Source organism: Protopterus annectens, chromosome 4.part1 (genome assembly GCF_019279795.1).
Source record: "Protopterus annectens isolate FY-2018-M chromosome 4.part1, PAN1.0, whole genome shotgun sequence".
NCBI classification, from domain to species: domain Eukaryota; kingdom Metazoa; phylum Chordata; order Ceratodontiformes; family Protopteridae; genus Protopterus; species Protopterus annectens.
In genome coordinates this window covers 619,158,591-619,176,799 of record NC_056734.1, presented here as the reverse complement: position 1 = coordinate 619,176,799, position 18,209 = coordinate 619,158,591, and the positions used below count along the sequence as shown (strand labels likewise).

General features: G+C 40.6%; 1 protein-coding gene across 1 annotated transcript in view; it reads right to left on the bottom strand.

Annotated features, from left to right (window-relative positions):
- Positions 1 to 18,209, bottom strand: part of MRPL44 (mitochondrial ribosomal protein L44) — a 174,034-nt gene that overhangs the window by 28,300 nt on the left and 127,525 nt on the right. Inside the window, exon 3 of the mRNA XM_044070428.1 lies at positions 3,388 to 3,566. Within this exon, the coding sequence (XP_043926363.1) occupies positions 3,388 to 3,566 (179 nt within the window). The remainder of the gene's footprint in view (positions 1 to 3,387; positions 3,567 to 18,209) is intronic.

Genomic DNA, 18,209 nt, shown 5'->3' with positions numbered 1-18,209 from the left:
GTTGGATAACTTTCTCATTATATCTAGTCATTAAAGCTGCTTTAAACATCATCCATATTACAATGTTGTAACAGCTTCAAATGGTATTTAAACACACTGCACTTTTCATTTGTCCTCTTTTTTGTGCATGGTATCCATTTGTTTGCAGTATGCTAAAGCTATTTTATAAAATGTTAAGCATGTTATACATTTCTTATAATAAGTTGCATCAGTGCACATGACATGTTTTCAGCTTAGAAGAGTCCTGTTCCAGACCAGTCACCGGTTAACTAACTCACTCACTCAGCTCCTGAAACCTTTCTGAATAGTTAAAGGTTTCCAGTGCTATGATTGTTTTCCTAAGAAATCAAGGTTTCTTTTCAGGGCTCTTTTTGTGGCTTATCTAAATGCTAAAAAACACAGTATTGTACTCAGTGATGGACTGGAACAATGAATTAAAGTAGTACAATGTTCTCCATGACATAACTAGTTCTGAATCGGATAATCTACAAAATATGTCTTCCTGACTGAATGATATGCTCTGGTCACTCTCTAAACTGCTGCTTTCCAACCCCCCCCCCCAAATTTTTTTTTTATGTTTTTGCATGGGAGCAAGCCCCTCTGCACCCCGAATACCCCCTGCTAAATAAATATACTAATTCCGAGATCACACCACAGTAAGGAAAACAGGAAATATCCTGTTCCGTGCTGTAAGGCGATCACCATTCAAAACGCTGGAAGTTTCAAAACTTTAACCTTATGGTCTCAGCCATTTGAAGTTCGAAGTTTTGAAACCTTGAGCTTCTGAAGGGGATATATATAGATATATATATATATATATATAGATATATATATATATATATATATATATATATATACATATATACACACATATATATATATATATATATATATATATATATATATATATATATATATATATATATACATATATATACATATATATATATATACATATATATACACACACACACACACACACACACACACACACACACATTATATATATTTATATATACACACACAGCTATATATATATATATATATATATATATATGTATAAAAACACTAACATACAAAGCTGCGTCAAACCCTGAGCTGTTGGACATGCTCCACCTAAAGAAATCCCAATCCCTCCGAGCTACACACTCTAGGGACCTAAACCTTCTCACATTAATAAACAGGACATGCTGGAGGGATAGATTCCTGTCCCAGAGACTTCCCATACTCTGAAACAGACTATCTATCTATATCAAGCAAAGCTCCTCATTAGCTCTCCAAGAAAATTCTTGATGATTGGATGGGAAATAGGAAATTCACCCCGGGGATCATCTCTGTGGCTCTGCTCGACAAGGGCACAGGTAAATAATTTTCTTGGTGGCGAAAGCCATGGTACCTTTTTGGCTAGGCTTGTATAGGCTCTAGGGCCGGTAGCCTAGTACCTACCTAAGAACCTACTCTGTTCTCCTACAAGTTACTGACAGGCCATCTGTGCCTGGCATACAAGGCATCCTCTGATCCAACTCTGATGGACCTTTTGACATCCATAAAATGATCATCATCAGAACCACTAGACCAAGGATTTAAATTTTGCTTGCGATATGTTGCAGAAATGTTTGTCCCAAATAAATAACTGGTGCCAAAATCATGGATGAAATTAAATGACAAAGTGCATTATTTTATCCTTTGGAAAGTCATCTACCCCTGGGTACTACCACATTGACAATATGCCCCTAAGATTTAACCCAGTTGTTCAGGATTTGGGAACTTATGAGGACAATATCCTAACTTTTGGCTAACATGTGTCCTTTGTTGCATGAAAGTCATTCTATATTGCATAGCTTATAGGCAAAGTGTGTGTTTAGATTTAGAGATGTTACTATCCCTCTTTACTCAGCTTTCATTAGGCCAGTCACTGAATATAAGACCCCCCTTTGGCATGTATCTGTCCAGACACATCCAACAACTGAACACCCACAGTGATACCTTACTAAAAGGAAACAAGGCCTACATAACATGTCCAACATGGACAGACTCAAAGCTATGTCACTATACTTGGTATCTTACAGACTGCTACGAGGTGAGCTGCATCTGGCATACAAGGCATCCTCTGACTCATTACTGATGGATTTACTGCACATCAGCAAGTCAAACAGCATTAGAAATACTCGGTCAAGAGATCTAAACCTCTTCTGTAACATCAACAGAATAGTTTGATGGGACACGTATAATGCACAGAGGATACTGCTGCTATGGTAGAGTCTCCCCATCCAGTTAAAACAAAGTTTATCCCATATTCAAGCGCAACTTAGATCTACGGATAGGAAATAGAAAATCTACCCCAGGACTGCTGCTTGTACTACTAATGGACAGAGGCATCTCCGAAATGCTTTACCCCATGCAAGAGTCCCTATGATACCAATTATTCCTATTAGGGGTAATATATAATTATCGACCATGGGATGGGCAAGTACAATCTATAACCATATGGGATAGGTTATTTTGAGCATATAAAGGGAAACTGGCTAGGCTTAAAATGTCTGCAAGGGCAGTTAGCCTAGTACTTACATATGCACCTATATGCATATTTATATACAAACGCATACACATATACGAGCTAGAAGATGAAGACTTCTCTATAATGATTTCCAATAAAATATTAAACCTTACAACTCAATTTTGCCATGCATCTTTTTTATATATGCACTCCCCAATGTACCCCCTCTACATCTCTAGCTTCACCAATCTTTCCATTTGATCCAAAGCGGGGGGGGGGGGGGGCGAGGGCTGAGCATCCCCATGTTAAATAAGAGCCCTACTGCTTATTAGTTCTTGCCTGGGAATCCTGCTTAGCCTATTCGCTATGCAACTGGAGTTGGGTGGCAGGAAGCAGTACTGTGGGGTGGCCTACTCTCTTCCCTTGATGGGGCAAATCTAGAAGTTGGGTGGATCCTATGAGACGCACTACAACTGCCCTCCAAGGAGAAATGTAACTCAGCACAATTAATTCCTCTCAGTTTACAGTGAGAATGCACACTGCAGAACATTGTCACTATGCTTAAACTTCACAGCAACCGCACTAGTCACAAAAGGGAGAGCCTGTAACAGCCTAGCCTCCTTATGCTAGTTCCTACAAGCACTAACGCTGCTTCCTGGGCTGCTTGCACTACAGCTGGGATGTTACCACTCTATGCCACAGTGCTGACTAATTTGATGTGCATCTTAAGAGCATAAGAAATGGATAAAAAGTCTTGTTCAAGATTACAAAAGTTAATAAATGAGAATGTCAGAGTCAAATCCACTCCTAATGATGTGATCTCAGACTGTGTTTTGTGCTGGCCATACTGCATGTAATGGAATGGAAAAGTACTGTTGTGTTCAACAAACCTGTATAATCCAACAAAGTACAGTGGCAGAGCTGTCGTTTTTCCAGAAGTTCTTGTAAGTCTGGGTTCTGGGGCAGGAATGTTCCTCTTGGTGAGCTCTTCGACTAGAAGTCCCATGGGGTTGATAACATCCCAGAGCTCAAACAGGTCTTTTCCAATCAGCTGAGTAATTAAGAAGTCCTGCAGGTTACATTAACAGACAAAAATATTGATCCATGCTCAAATTCCAATAGATTAAATAAAAACAGTGCAAGAAACAGAGTACAAAATGTCATGCTTGAAAAACCAAAAGTTACATACTTGCTGCAATAGATCTGGACTGGCAGTTCCATCTTCATTAGCCATCTCTCTCTTCCTGCATGTTATGATATTTTCTTTTACCAGTACTATCGCAGGTTTCCAGTCTCTTGCTTAGAGATTTAACTGTCAATTTTAAATTTTTGTACTTGTATCCTCTTTTACATTCCTTCCTAAACCATACTTCCTTTCAATTCTAGAAGCTCCATCTTTTTTTTTTTTTTGAAAACTGCAGTGAAGAAAAGGGTACTCAATGCAATGCAAAGAAAAGAAATCCAAAATGTCCCACTAGATCTGCAATGGTTAGAGTTTTACTCAAAAGTTTTTTTTTTTTTGGTATCTAAGAAAACAAAGGGCCACAGGACCGTTCAAGCAGCCTGAAGTTGGCAAGTTCCGAAAAAGCACTCTTGTATGGTCAGAGAAGCAGTTGATCCTTCCTTACTAATGTACAGTACACTGGTTTTCTTTGGACCCTCTTTGCTTCTGGGTAGGAGACAGCAGCGTCTGAAATTAGAAATGACTATCTGGTCTAACCTCAACTTCCAGCAAGTTAAACAAATGTTTATCAATGGCAGCAGGGCACCTACAGCTGCACGGGACTAAAATGGTTGCGTGTCCGGATCTATGACTGGCTGCTGTTGGTCCCAACAATGGACAATCTCATAATTTCAAGGAATTAGTTTCTGTCACTCTGACAGTGTAAACCACTTAATCCCAACAGGTGGCCAAAGTCCATTACATTTATTGGGTCTGAAATGGACAGTGGGTGTGTCAAACATATCTTCCTTTAGATGGATTATATCCCTTCAAATCAGTAGTATCTTAGATTTAACAATGTCAAACTGTTCCAGAAAATGTGCTGAGCTTCATGGCAGTATCAAAGGTTTTAGCAAACTTGAAGGAGGGCTGAAAAATCTGAGGGATCCCCAGCAATATCCCTCTTTCATCACACTACTTGAGTACCCGAGTAGCAGAAGGACCAAACAAAGCTGCCTTATTCAAAGGAGTTTTACCATTTCAGATTTAATACCTTCAGAAAACGTGTGTGTATACAACTAAGCAAACTGCTCATAACAAAGGCAGAAGCACACTCATAAGAACACTTTAAAGAATTTTTAGTTACCTGGAAGACAGAAGCAATTAAAGAATTAGAAGAGAATTCGATTTCCGACAAAGGAAAATCTGTAATGTTCCCCATATTGTTAAAAGAAGCTAATATATATTTTAACATAGCAGCTTTATATCTTAGGATTCTAATGGCTAACATGGCTGAAGAATAAATCCTCTTCCCAACTCTATCAAAAGTATTACAATCCTCATCAGAGGGGAGACTAGTATTAACATTTCTTGTTGCAGCAGGATTTGACACATTTGCAGGGTTAGATTTCAGATAAAAAAATATGTATTTGTTAAGACTGAGACTAAGTCTCTCTATCTTTTTAGGGGCTGCAGGTTAACTAACTAGCTTGTTGCAGGAAATGCCAAACACATCCACCAAAGACAGCAAAAGAGAAGGTTAAAAAGGAGGTTTTGAAAATTCCACTTATAATAAAGAACAGTGGGGATATCAGAATGTTAACAGTAAAACATCTTATTCATCCTAAAAATAGTTTCAGAAAATGAAAATTCCTCAATAGGAGATTCTAAAGAAAAACTTTCTTCAGAATAAGTATTTGGGTAGAAATAATAAAAGATTCCCCTTCTAACTCCTTCCCTCATCAAAACACAGAAAATACTCAGAAACTGAGGAAAATGTCTTATTTTTACCAGAAAAATTCCAGTCTCTCTAAAGGTTTTAAAGCCGGCAATTAAACCTTGTGCTAATCCAACACATTCTTATTAGCGGAACTAATGCCTGGAGATGAAAAAAGTTAAAAGTTAAATTCTCTCTCTTTCTAGGGATATCCCTATAAGGGGAAAGACTTGTGAAGAACACTTCATCCTGGGGATCAGGTCTCTAAGCCTAGCTACAGAGGGATGCACACTCCACACTTGACAAGAGACCAACAACAGTGGCTCTCCCATGCCTTCAAGGACAACTGAAGAACCACAAAAGTATGAGGCAGACCCCTGGTCTATGATGGCTGAAGAAACTACACTAGAGAGTGTCAAAGAAAAAGACTGAATGGTCTGAGGAACCAGTAATGGCCACATCAGAGCCACCCACCAGAGAAGTCATTCCTCAAAATATTCTCTTCTCTGCGAGGTATGGCAATCTTGGAGTTGGTATATACAAGTTCTTGGGGTGTGTGAGGGGGGTTGCACGAGGGCTTGCCCCCCCTCCCCTGCAAAAAGTTATTAGGAGGAGGACAGTGATTTTTGAGATTCACTCTCCTCTGGGTTTTCAGTCTTTATTTTCAACTTTTCGGCACTCTGCATTTCAAGTGCCAACATTTCAACAGGGAGCCATTGAAATGATCAATACTTCAGCAGCCTAAGCTAAATAGTTTATATCCTGCATAAGAAATAACAGCAGGCCATCTTCCAAAGTTTTAGGACACTGTCCATGTGCCCAGTCAGTCAGCCTGAGCTGAGCTGACAAAGACATGTTTGGGCACCAAGCCCTTCATAGCACTCATGCCAAATTAAAGAAGGAAGCTGAGCCCTGAGAGGACATTGCTAGAACAAAAATGTCCGTACCCCGGCACAAAAAAAATACACCAACAAACAATGGGGATGGAGGTAGCGTTTATTGCAGCAGCCGTCATTCAAACATCTACTGTTATGTCAAGTTACACATCTGTACTATGTTCAGCATACTGATCACTGCTGCAGTAGTTTAGAACTGGGAAATGGAAGGGAAAGGGTCTAGGAGCCCCGTAAAATGGTGCAAACAAAGTCTGGCCTAGACCTGGAGAAGAATCAAGCTTGCAGCGCTTTTTAATACTATGTACAGAGGACTAAGCTGCCGCTTCTATAAAACTTCTAGATTCCAACCCTTTCCAGACTAAGTTAAAGTCAAGGCCCTGGTAGAGTGCACATTGACCCTGCCTGGAATAGTTTTGTTGTGGGAACAAAAGGCAACAGACTGAGACAATCAATTGAAAATATCCAGCTTTTATAAAACCTTGCCCCGTTTTACCTTCACAAGAAACGAACAATTGATTGGAAGTTCTGAAAGATTTTGTTCTGTTAAGATAGTACAGAAATGTCTGCAGACATCCAAGGTACAAAGTATATTTTCTTCCTCATTTTTCGGTTCGGAAAAGAACACAAGGAGATAGACCGCTTGGCTTAAAAACTAAGCTGGTAACACTTTAGGCATAAAAGGATTAGTTCTCAAACCCAGTCACTGTGGAAAATTAATTTAAGAGCTTGTGACCCACATTCTCTTCTTGCAGAGTTCAGAGCAATCAGTAAAACTGTTATAACCACTTTTCAACAAAGCAAAAAATCAGTAAAACTATTTTGCAAGTTAAGAACCTCACATCTGACAGATCAGCTGGCTGAAATGGGGCAAGTATTAACTTCACTAACATAACTTTAAGATCCCAAAGAGTAGCCAAAGGTTTTCATGGAAGTCTCTTATGCAATACTCCTTTCAAAAACATTTTGACAGAAGAATGCCTTGAAATGGGGGGGGGGGGGCTCACAAGCAGACATGCTTCAAATGGTAAGCAGACCTTGATTAAGGAGTCAGACAGACCACACGAAAGTAACTCTTGCAAATATTGTAAAACCAGAGGAAACACTAGCCCTAAATGGGTGGTCTTCATGTTGTTGGTGGCAACAACTAGAAACCTTTTTCCATTTACTTATGTACGAGCTGCAAATCCTCAGTATAAAAGTGCCTAAAAGGTATTAAGACCATCATCCAGGCATTTAGTTGAAGTCTTTGGGGTTTGCATGCATCAAACACCCTTGCTCTTGTGCGAGTAGATAAGAGTCTGTGATAAAGCTTGTGGTAATTGCCCTTAGCCAATTCCAAAAGACCACCACCTCTACCTGGGCCAGAAGGGAGTCATCACAATGAGCTTTGGATATTTCTCCAGACGTACTCTGGATAAAGTGGAAAGGGTGGAAAAGCATACAAGACCATTCCTATCGGAGGAAAGGAAAAGCCATCTGTCTTCTAGGCCTTCATGCATAAAGTCCTGGAGCAGTTTTTTGACAGCTGACTGTTCAGAGAGGAGACCAACAGGTCGAGCTGAGGAACTCCACAGAAATGGACCAACTCTTGGAAGACCTGCCTCTGCCCTGCTCAGCTTGTCTGAAAAATAATTTTGCTCTGAGGGAATGTAGGATGCCCATCGATTGAAACTGTGCTTTAAAGCTATATCACATGCGAACACTGGTAGTCTGTATAGAGGGCAATATCTGGTCAACCTTGCTTGTTTATGCACAACATCACAGAGGTATTGTCTGCAACCAGCTGAAGCAGTCCTGAGGAACACAGGTGATTCAGAGACTTGAAAGCCTTGATAAGGTTAAGAGACTCGTATACGTGTTTGTTGTTCCAGATACCTTGCACTTTTCTTGGGAAGCAGTATGAAGGGGTATAAAAATCAGAGGCATTGGTGGTGACTGACTGCTTTGAAGCAGGAGGGTAGAAGGGGAGACCTGGATTCAGGGATGTGTGTATTTCTCACAAAGTTATTTCACTTCTCACTAATCCCAGAACTGGAAACTGAAAAGATAATTGCTGTTGCTGCTGAAACCAGAGAGACTTCAATACTACTGTATCTTTCTCATCTAGAGTTTTGCCAGAGGAATCATGAGAATCACAGATGCCATGAGACCCAGACTCCTGGCGTATTCCCTTGCAATAATCGAAGTCTGAGTGGAAATCCTGTGAAACAGATCTAAATATAGAATGCAAAATTCACTAAATATCACAGATAAGACCAAGAGCGAGTTAGCGTAATAAGTTTAATCTCTGCTTTTGTAAAACACTTCTTCAGAATATTCAGAGCCGAGTTCAACACTCTCTTTAAATACAAAATATAAAACCAATTAAACCTTTAATTGGGACCAATGATGTAATAAAAATTAACCATTCAGCTTTCTATTTTCTAAAAACACTTGATATTTGTGTGTTCATTCAATCCTGGTGGACTATCTGCACCCAGTTTTATCTGCCAGAACACTTCTTTAGTTTCCACCTGATTTTTTAAATTTCCCCCTCTTTTACTACACTAATCTGCTCTAAGATGGTGAAGCAGAACTTTTTTTCATCCCTTCTTTTTATAGTCCTTAGGTGTTTTTGTATTCTGTCACACAAACTTCTGGTAGTCATACCAACATAAAAGGAGTCACAGGCTGAAACAACACAAGATACATCACCCCAACAGATTCACAGCTATATCTAAACTTAAGGCTGATGTTATAATTTAAAGAAGGAGATAACATAACAACATGACCCCCATGGATATATCTACAACTGGAGCATTTATAGGTTCCTTTACTCTTGCTAGTTGTAACAGGAGAAATGTACAGTTTTGTACCTACCATAAATGTAGATGCTCGAGTGTTCACCCTGCTGCAGTCATCACACTTGGGTTATCCTGCCGTCAGGTGGTCCCCGCAGTCGGCCTGAGATCCAAAGTCTTGGTCCGGCGTCGATTGCTGTCGCTTCTTCCCTGACGTCAGTGCGCCAGGGGTATATAAGAGGCATCCGACACCATTTTCTTCAGTTTTTCCAATACCTTCAGGCACAAGCAAATACACCACAGAAGTTGTATAGGATAGAGTGGTATAGATAAGTTCAGCTAGTTCAGAGGGGATGGAGGGAAGGTAACCTGGACTGCAGCAGGGTGAACACTCGAACATTTACATTTATGGTAGGTACAAAACTGTACTATGTTCATCGTGTTACCCTGCTGCAGTCATCACACTTTGGTTGAATCCCAAAGCTAAGGATGGATGGTGGAGTTGAACAGGGTTAGAAGAAGCTAGTAGGCCCTGCAGAACTGCAGTGGCAAAACCAGCTCTAGTCTTAGAATATATAGAGGTAAGTGACAGTGTTTGGTGAAGATGTGCACTGAACTCAAGTTGCAGCTTCCAGAATATCCTTGGTTGGCACTCCCCTGAGAAAGGCTGCTGATGTAGCTGTAGCCCTGGAGGAGTGGGACCTAATGTTAGCAGGTACCGGTTTCCCATGATGCGTGTAGCAGAAACGTATGCAATGCCCTATCCATTTAGAAATGGTCTGTTTTCAGATAGCTTTTCCCTGTGATCCTGCAGCATAGGCTACAAAGAGCTGGTCAGATTTTCTGAAAGCCTTAGTTTTATCCAAGTAGTAACATAATTGCCTGTGAATGTCCAAAGAGTGCAGGAGTCTTTCTCCTTTGTCCTGGGGATTTGGGAAGAAGGTAGGCAAATGAATGGTTTGGTTTAGGGCCACACTGGATACCACCTTTGGCATAAAGGAAGGGTTAAGTTCATAGAGAGACTCTGTCTTGATGAAAAATGAGGAAAGGCTCCATTGCCATTAGTGCCTGCAGCTCTGAGACTCTTCTAGCTGAGGTTATTGCTAGTAGCAGGGCAGTTTTCCATGAAAGAAATTTTAAATCTGCTGAAAAAGCAGGTTCAAAGGGCAGCAGTGTAAGCTTTTCCAGAACAAAGTTGAGATCCCAAGTAGGTGTTGGCGCTCTCCTGGGCAGTCTTATGTTCTTAGCCCCTCTGAGGTACTGTCTTAGGAGTGGATGTGAGAATAAGCAGGATCCGTGTTGTAATGAGCTGAAATTGCTGAGGCGTGGATCTTAATAGATGAAAAGGAAAGTCCTTTGTGCAACATCTCAGTTAAATATTGTAGAACCTGAGGAATGTTTGGATCAAGGGGATTTTGGTATTTAGCATGGTTCCAGAAGCAAAATCTTTTCCATTTGTCTGAATAGGTTTTCCTGGTGCTGGGCCTCCTGGCCTCCAGAATGACACCCATAACAGCTTTGAATACAGGTGTTGGCTGGTTGTTTAGGTAATTTGCCATGCAGCCAGGTTTAAAGTCTTGAGCTGGCTGTGTAGAATCTGATCGTCTCGCTGGGTGAGCAGGTGAGGAATTTGTGGTAAAATCCATGGTGGGCCGCGGGCCATGTTCCTTAGAATTGGATACCAATGCTGGCGTGGGCCAGTCTGGTGCAATGAGTATCATTTGTGGCCTCTCTAATCTGACTTTCAGCAGTACCTTTGCTAGAAGAGGCAGTGGAGGAAAGGCATACACTGTTAATGTTTTCCAACTGAATGAGAGGGCATCCACTTTCCAAGCTTGTGAATGGAATGTCCTTGTGCAAAATTTTTGAAGTTGGTAGTTTTGGGGGCTGGCAAACAGATCTATGTCTGGGCGTCCCCATTTTTGAACTATCATTGCAAATACTTGTGGATCTAGTTTCCACTCGTGTGGATCCATGATGTTTCTGCTTAGGTCGTCTGCCAATGTGTTTTTCTTTCCTGGCAGGAATTGTGCTTGGAATTGAACCTGGTAAGACAGTGCTGTGTTCCACAAGGTCATTGCTTGCCTGCATAGAGGGTAGGAATGTGTGCCTCCTTGCTTGTTTATGTACCACATTACTGTGGTATTGTCCATCTTTATTATTAGTTGCCCTGGGTGTAAGAGGTCCTTGAAAGCTGTTAGGGCATTCTGTACTGCTAGCATTTCTTTTTGATTGATATGCAGATGCCTTTGATCTGTAGTCCATTTGCTCTGAATGCACGGTCCTGCCATTTGTGCTCCCCAGGCATAGTCCGATGCATCTGTTGTCATAGTTTGCCTGGCTGTGGTTAAGGTGAAAGGCTGATCCTTGTTGAGGTGACATGCCTGTGCCCACCACAGACACTCCTGTTGTAGGCAGGGAATGAGTGGTATCATTGTTTCCAAGCTGTGGCTGTGTTGAGTCCATACGCTTTTCAGGTACCATTGTAATTTCCTCATATGCAGTTTTGCAAATGGTACTAATAGTATGCAAGATGCCATGAATCCCAAGGCCTGCAGAATTTTTCTTGCAGGGAGTTGGGTCTTTGTTGCCATTATTTTCAAATATTGAGTCAGCTGTTGTTGCTCGTCTGGCGTGAGATAAGCCATCTGGGCCGTTGTATTCAAGCTGGCACCCAGGAATATTATGTTTTGTGAGGGCACTAGTTTTGATTTCTTTTCGTTTACTGTGTACCTAGGCAACTTAGAAGGTGTTTGACAAATGCCAGATGCTTTAAAAGAATGTCCTTGCTTTCTGCTTGAATAAGGCAGTCGTCCAGGTATGGGTATATTTGAATTCCTCTTTGTCTGCAGTATGCAATTACTGGTGCCAGGCATTTTGTGAAGACCCTGGGTGCAGTAGATAAGCCAAAGGGCAGTGCAGAGAATTGATAACGCATTGAACCTGCAATGAAGCGGAGGTATCTTGTGCAATTTTGTCTGATAGGGACATGCAGGTATGCCTCCTTGAGGTCCAACGTTACTAGCCAAGCATTCTTGCCCAGCATGGGAAGAAGCTACTGTAGTGTTAGCATCTTGAATTTTGGTACTTGCAGATAGGTGTTCAGAATTGAAAGATCCAGAATGGGTCTCCATGCTTTGTCTTTTCTTGGGACTAGAAAGAGTCTTGAGTAAAATCCTTGTCCTTGCTCCTGTGTAGGTACCTGTTGAATGGCTCTCATGTCCATGAGAGCTGTAATTTGTTTTTGTGCCTCTGCCCATTGATTTGGTGGCAGATTTGGCATTCCTTTTATCCTTGGTAAGGTATGAAAGTGGAATCTGTATCCCTGTGAGACAATGTTTAGGACCCATTTGTCTTTTGTGATGATGTGCCAGTTGTCTGCAAAAAATGCTAATTTTCCTCCCAAGGGAGCTGCCAGGAGAGATTTGCTTGGTAGTTTGAGGATTGAGTCATTGTGTTTGTCTTCTGCTAGCTTGGGGCCTGTCTTCTCCTCCTTTCTGGGTAGCAGTACCCCATTGGCGAGGTTTGTAAGGGCCTTGTGACTGACCTCTGCCCCTTGGGCGTCTGTATTTGCCCCTCTGTGATCTGTCAGAAGCTGGAAAGGACCAGTTTTTTGTTGGCCAATTTCTGCTGAAACGAGGAGGAGGTTGTACCTGTAAAAAATCCTTGACCGTCTGCATAGACTTTGCCTTATCCTCCATTTTCTTTAAAACCTCTTCTGCTTTAACACCAAATAATACATCCTGCTGTAAAGGTGCATCCAATAATTTTGCTTTAACATGATCAGGTAGGGTTTGTTCTTTTAACCAAGCATGTCTACGTATGACAGACCCAGTAACAGCTGCTCTACAGGAAGCTTCCAATGAATCAAATCCACATTGTAAAGTATGTTTGCCCACCTGTTCAGCTGCATGCAACAGAGCCTGCATTTCCTTGAATTCAGACTGTTCAGTATGTGTGCTCATTTTTTGTTTTAATTGAGACATTAGGAATTGCTGATATTTCAGCATGTGAAACTGACAATTTAATGCTCTCACAGCCAGAGTTGCTGAGGTGTATATTTTCTTTCCCCATCTATCTAGGGCTCTGGAATCCCTTTCAGAGGGCACAGGATTTTTAGCCATAGAAGCTTTAGCCCCCTTGGGACCCTGGGAAATTGTTTCTGGGTCAGCCACAGGGCTTTTATAAAGGACTTTGTGTGAATCAGGTACTCTGTAGTATCTGTCTGGTTTGGCTGGAGCAGGAGGTAGAGAGTCTGGATTTAGACTAGACTCCAAGTAAACATCATCCACAATATCTAAAACTGGAGGGATAGCAAGTGGTCTGTGCTGGGGTAGTAAAAGGAACTCTCGGAGCCTTTTCTTAGAATCAGATTAGTCCTGGTCTTCCCAGTGGAAATGTTCCCTCATGGTATGTAAAGTTTCCCCAAAGGAGTAGTCTTCAGGGGGAGATGCTGAGGGAATAGTCTTCAGCATCAGAGCCTTCATAAGGGGGAATAGTGTAATCCTGTTCCTCAGAAGAATCTGAGGAAAATGAAACCTGGTCAGAGGAAGCATAATCCTCCTCTTGTCTTGGTCTTATCTGGAGGGGGATGGGAACCCCTGATTAGGGTAATCAAATCTTCAGCCATCTTAAGCATCTGTTTCTTAGGCATGGGGCCTTGAACTGCAGACTGATGCACAGTCTTTTTTGGTTTTAAAGGAGTTTTAAGCTTAGCATAAAATTTAATGGTGAGTGTAGTCTGTCTGAAGACACCTTCTGCAACCGAAGGTGTTTCCACTGCACCGGGGTCTCCTTCTCCTCCAGTGTCGGAAGGGCCTAATAAGGATGGCTGCGTCGGCCTAATACACTCCGCTTGAGAATCCGCAGCTGTCTGGGGTTCCAATTCTGCGGTCGTCAGGAGCTGCGTAGGTGCCTCACTGAAAACCGGAGAACCGGCGACAGGCCCAGCAAAGGCCTCGGAGTCTGGCTTGTTCCTAGGCTGCCTGTCCTTATACTTGCGTTTTTTATGCATGCCGTTCGGCTGCTCTGACGGCATGATATAATTAAATTTCCTACCAAAGTAATGTCGAGCGAAGTCAAAACGGCATTTGATAGTTCGTTTATTAAACCTAGCACAAAACCGGCACCATGTGACGTAGTGGTCTGGGCCTAGGCAAGGAATACAATAAGAATGGAAGTTCTTATGAGGTATTTGCTTCCCACAAGAAATGCAATTGTTAACTTTTTCTGACATCGGACTGAGGCAAGAAAAGGTTCCCCAACGGGGTACTTAGCTTTATTGAAGACTTCGGACTGAAATTCGAATCGAAAATCTCAGGTGTCGGCCGACCGACACTTGCGAACTGCTTCTGCTTCGAGCACCGCGCGGCAAGAAAGACTGAAGAAAATGGCGTCAGATGCCTCTTATATGCCCCCTGGCGCACTGATGTCAGGGAAGCAGCGACAGCAACCGACGCCGGACCAAGACTTTGGAACTCAGGCCGACTGCGGGACCGCCTGACGGCAGGATAAGCCAAGTGTGATGACTGCAGCAGGGTAACACAATGAACATCTTTAATATCGGTTTTCTCTATTACTTGTTTTATACTGTGAACCTTGGTGTTAAAATGCGGCGTGTTTCCCAATACTTGTCCAGCATCTTTATAGCTACTGATAATTCTCCAATTTTATGTAATGATGTTTTTAATGTTAGATGTATCAACAGACATCTCTAAACAGCAATGTGGGATGCTAGAAGAAACCTTCTCGTTTTTAGCCTTATCCACAATACCTTTGACTAAAATAGGTAAAAAAAACAAATGTTCGTTTTGTTAAATATTTCAACTGTTTTATCCAATAATCCTATATGATAACCCCTGTCTAAAAAAAGTTTGTGATATATTTAATTTCCTTTTTAAATGCATCTTCGTTGCTGATCATACGGGAGGCTCTAATATACTGCCCTCTAGGAATGTTTCATTTCATATACCCTGGATGGTTACCTGACCAATGTAAATAACTACTAGAAAAAAAGTGTTTTTGCTATTAATGTTGCTTTCGAAACACCCATTGGTTTGGTCCCTTTATCAGCTGTACAGCTAAGAAGCTGACTTATATCCAGTACTTCCAAGTGGAAAAGCCAAAAAATTAGATGTCTCATTTAAACATTTCAAAAAAAATTAGTATCAATTAGACCTCTAATAATAAAAAAACAAATCATCAACAGATCTATTATAAAATAAAATATTCTTAAAACTTTTCATATTAGGCATTAGTTCTCTTTCCCACCATCCAAGCACAAGGTTCGCATATGCTGGGGCTACACTTGCCCCCATTGCAACACCTTTCTTTTGTTTGTAATACTTGTCGCAAAAAAAGAAATAATTGTTATATAATACTATTTCCAACAATGTACAGAACACATTGATTGTGTGTCGTATGGACGTATTTGTATAAGCAGTCCCTAACATACTCAACCCCTTCTGCTATTGGTATAGATGCAAATAAGGACACTATATCCACCGTAACAAGGATGATACCATTAGAGTCAGGTATCCACCTTAGCTGAAAATTCCATGACTCATGGCAATATGATAGTACATTACTGTACAAATGAATTCAAAACAGTGTCCAAATAAACAGACAGTCCTCCTGCAATATTACAACCGGCAGATACTACGGGTCTAAAAAAAAGAGGAGGGGGGGGGGAGTTGGATCTTTGTGAATCTTAGGTATTCCAAAAAGAATACCAATATGGGGATGTTTAGTATAAAAGAAATTATATAAATTAATATCTATTTCTTTGTTCAAAACCATGTTGTCTAACAAGGAGTATAAATACCTATATTTATAGTGTGAATATCCCCAATAAACATTTTTTGGCAATCTTCTTGATTGTTCAACATTTCTTCCATACTTGTGTAATCATCCCTGTTGTTCATGATTACCAATCCACCCCCTTTGTCAGCTTTCATAATTCTTAGATTTTTCTCACTACATAGCTTGTTCAAAACAGCACGGTCAGCAAAAGACAAATAATACGGTTTCACAGCTTTATTGTTCAAAAGTTCTCATGTCCCTTTTACAAAATGCTTCAAACTGCCTTACAGTAAAATGCAAAGACAGATTAAATGTTGATGGGCTACTTAAACATTCTTTAATAGTACAGTATTTAAAAATGAACACCAAATTTAAACTTTCTAGTGTACATTTTTAACTGTAAAACAGTATGGGTTAGAGAAGATCTATGACTCGGTATGTAACCTAAACCAAGTCTAAGTATTTTACAATGATACTCATTTAGAACAAAATTACTCAAGTTACATATTTTAGTCTCTTCTTGAAGTCTATTGTTTATTTTGGTTTTACCTTGTTCCGAGTATGAACCCAGTTCTGGGCCTCGGATACTGCTTGCATGCTTGTAGTTGGTACTTCAGAGTTTTTGAGCTGATCAATTGATTTGGAAGTTCCAGGACCATCAGAAGACACATTTTGAACAGCATTCGATGTATTTGTTAACTTTGGAAATTCGTTATTATAGTTAGTGAAGTTGTTGCCCTTAAACCCCACTTGTTGCACCTGCGACCAATAGTTCTTTCTGCCTCCATTTGTAGATGTCGATATCAACTGGAAAAGTGATTGGTTGAACTGCTTCTTCCCTCCAAAGGAATTTTTAAGGGGCCAATGCTAAAAACGTATTTGAGTTGCCCGCTCTGGACACCTTATTGGAACAGGTGGAAGGCATGACATAAGCAGTGTTTGTTTGATAAGCTGAACAATCAAGTTCCAATTTCTTTAAATTTCCATGCTGCAACCGTCCTTTCATAACGGTCTACAGCAGTTAACGTCCGATCATATTGAAATTTGTTATGTCTTACCATAATGTTCCATCTGTGTTGTTGATCTTCGTTCATTCATTATTGACGGGTTATCGAAGCCGGCCTTATATCAAGCTTGCGTCAGCCAAAAACTCTCGAGCCAAGATCCTACCCAGAATGCTCTGCTCCCTGTTATCTCAGATCACGTTTGTAGGTTGATAGACAAAAGTAGAGGCTACCACTTGTCATAACAGACATACCATAAAGGAGTATACGAGATCAACTAGGAATCTCCGGGAAGGGGACGGAGGGTGGGGAGTAATGAATGAACAAAGATAAACACAGATGGAATGTTATGGTAAAACACATCTTTATCTGATGATGTTAATCTTCATTCATTCCTTACTGATGGGACAGAGTCCCCAGCTACCTGTATCCCTGGGTGGCCCTCATGGAAGGACATTCCTGAGCACCATGGAGCCAAAAGAAGCTTTACCTCTGGAGGCCAAACCCAATTTGTAATGAAGGGTAAAAGTATGAGGTTTGGCATACGCAGCAGTTGAGCAAATATCATTAAGGGAAGCTTAATGGTTATGGTCATTTACATAATGTTGCTTCTCCTTTTTTAAGTTTAGTGTTTGTTATGGAAAAAGGAGGAATTAACTTTTTCAAGTTGTTCAGTAATTTGTAATATATGTTTTCATTTAGTATTTAGGTTTTTATCGGAGTGTTATTAGTTAACACAGATTTACAAATGTTTTTAGTATTTATTATGTAATTTATACAGTCAGGATGGTTTATTGTATATGTTTAATGTCGTTTTTAATACCAGAGGATTGGTTTTGTGTATTGAATACATTAAGTGATTAATTGGATCTAGTAATGATTTACAGCACATGATTAATTAGTGTTATTTAAGCTGTGTATGGTGGTCTTAGTTTTGTCTGAGGAAGTTTGGCTATTTTAGCTGAACGAAAAGCTTAATTTAATAAACTGTGAGCTTCACGTTTTATTTTACGTTTCGAGTCTAGTTCTTGGTGCTCTGGTGGCATTCTCTTTTTTGCTTTTTTAGTATTTCTTCGTTGTAGCCTTGTTTATCATTAAGGGAAGCCCTAGCGTGGAAAGCTGCTGAAGTTGCCATAGACCTTGTAGAATGTGCTTTCACTCTAGTCAGGCAAGGTGATAATTGTTCTTGTTGTAGATAAAAGTAATGCAAATTCTCAACCATGATGCCAATGTAACTTTTGTGACAAGATTACCTAGTTTTGGTCCAGAAAAGGCCAGGAATAGTTGGTCTGATTTACGGTTAGATTTTCTTCCATCCAGATAAAATCATATTTGCCTATGAACATCCAGGG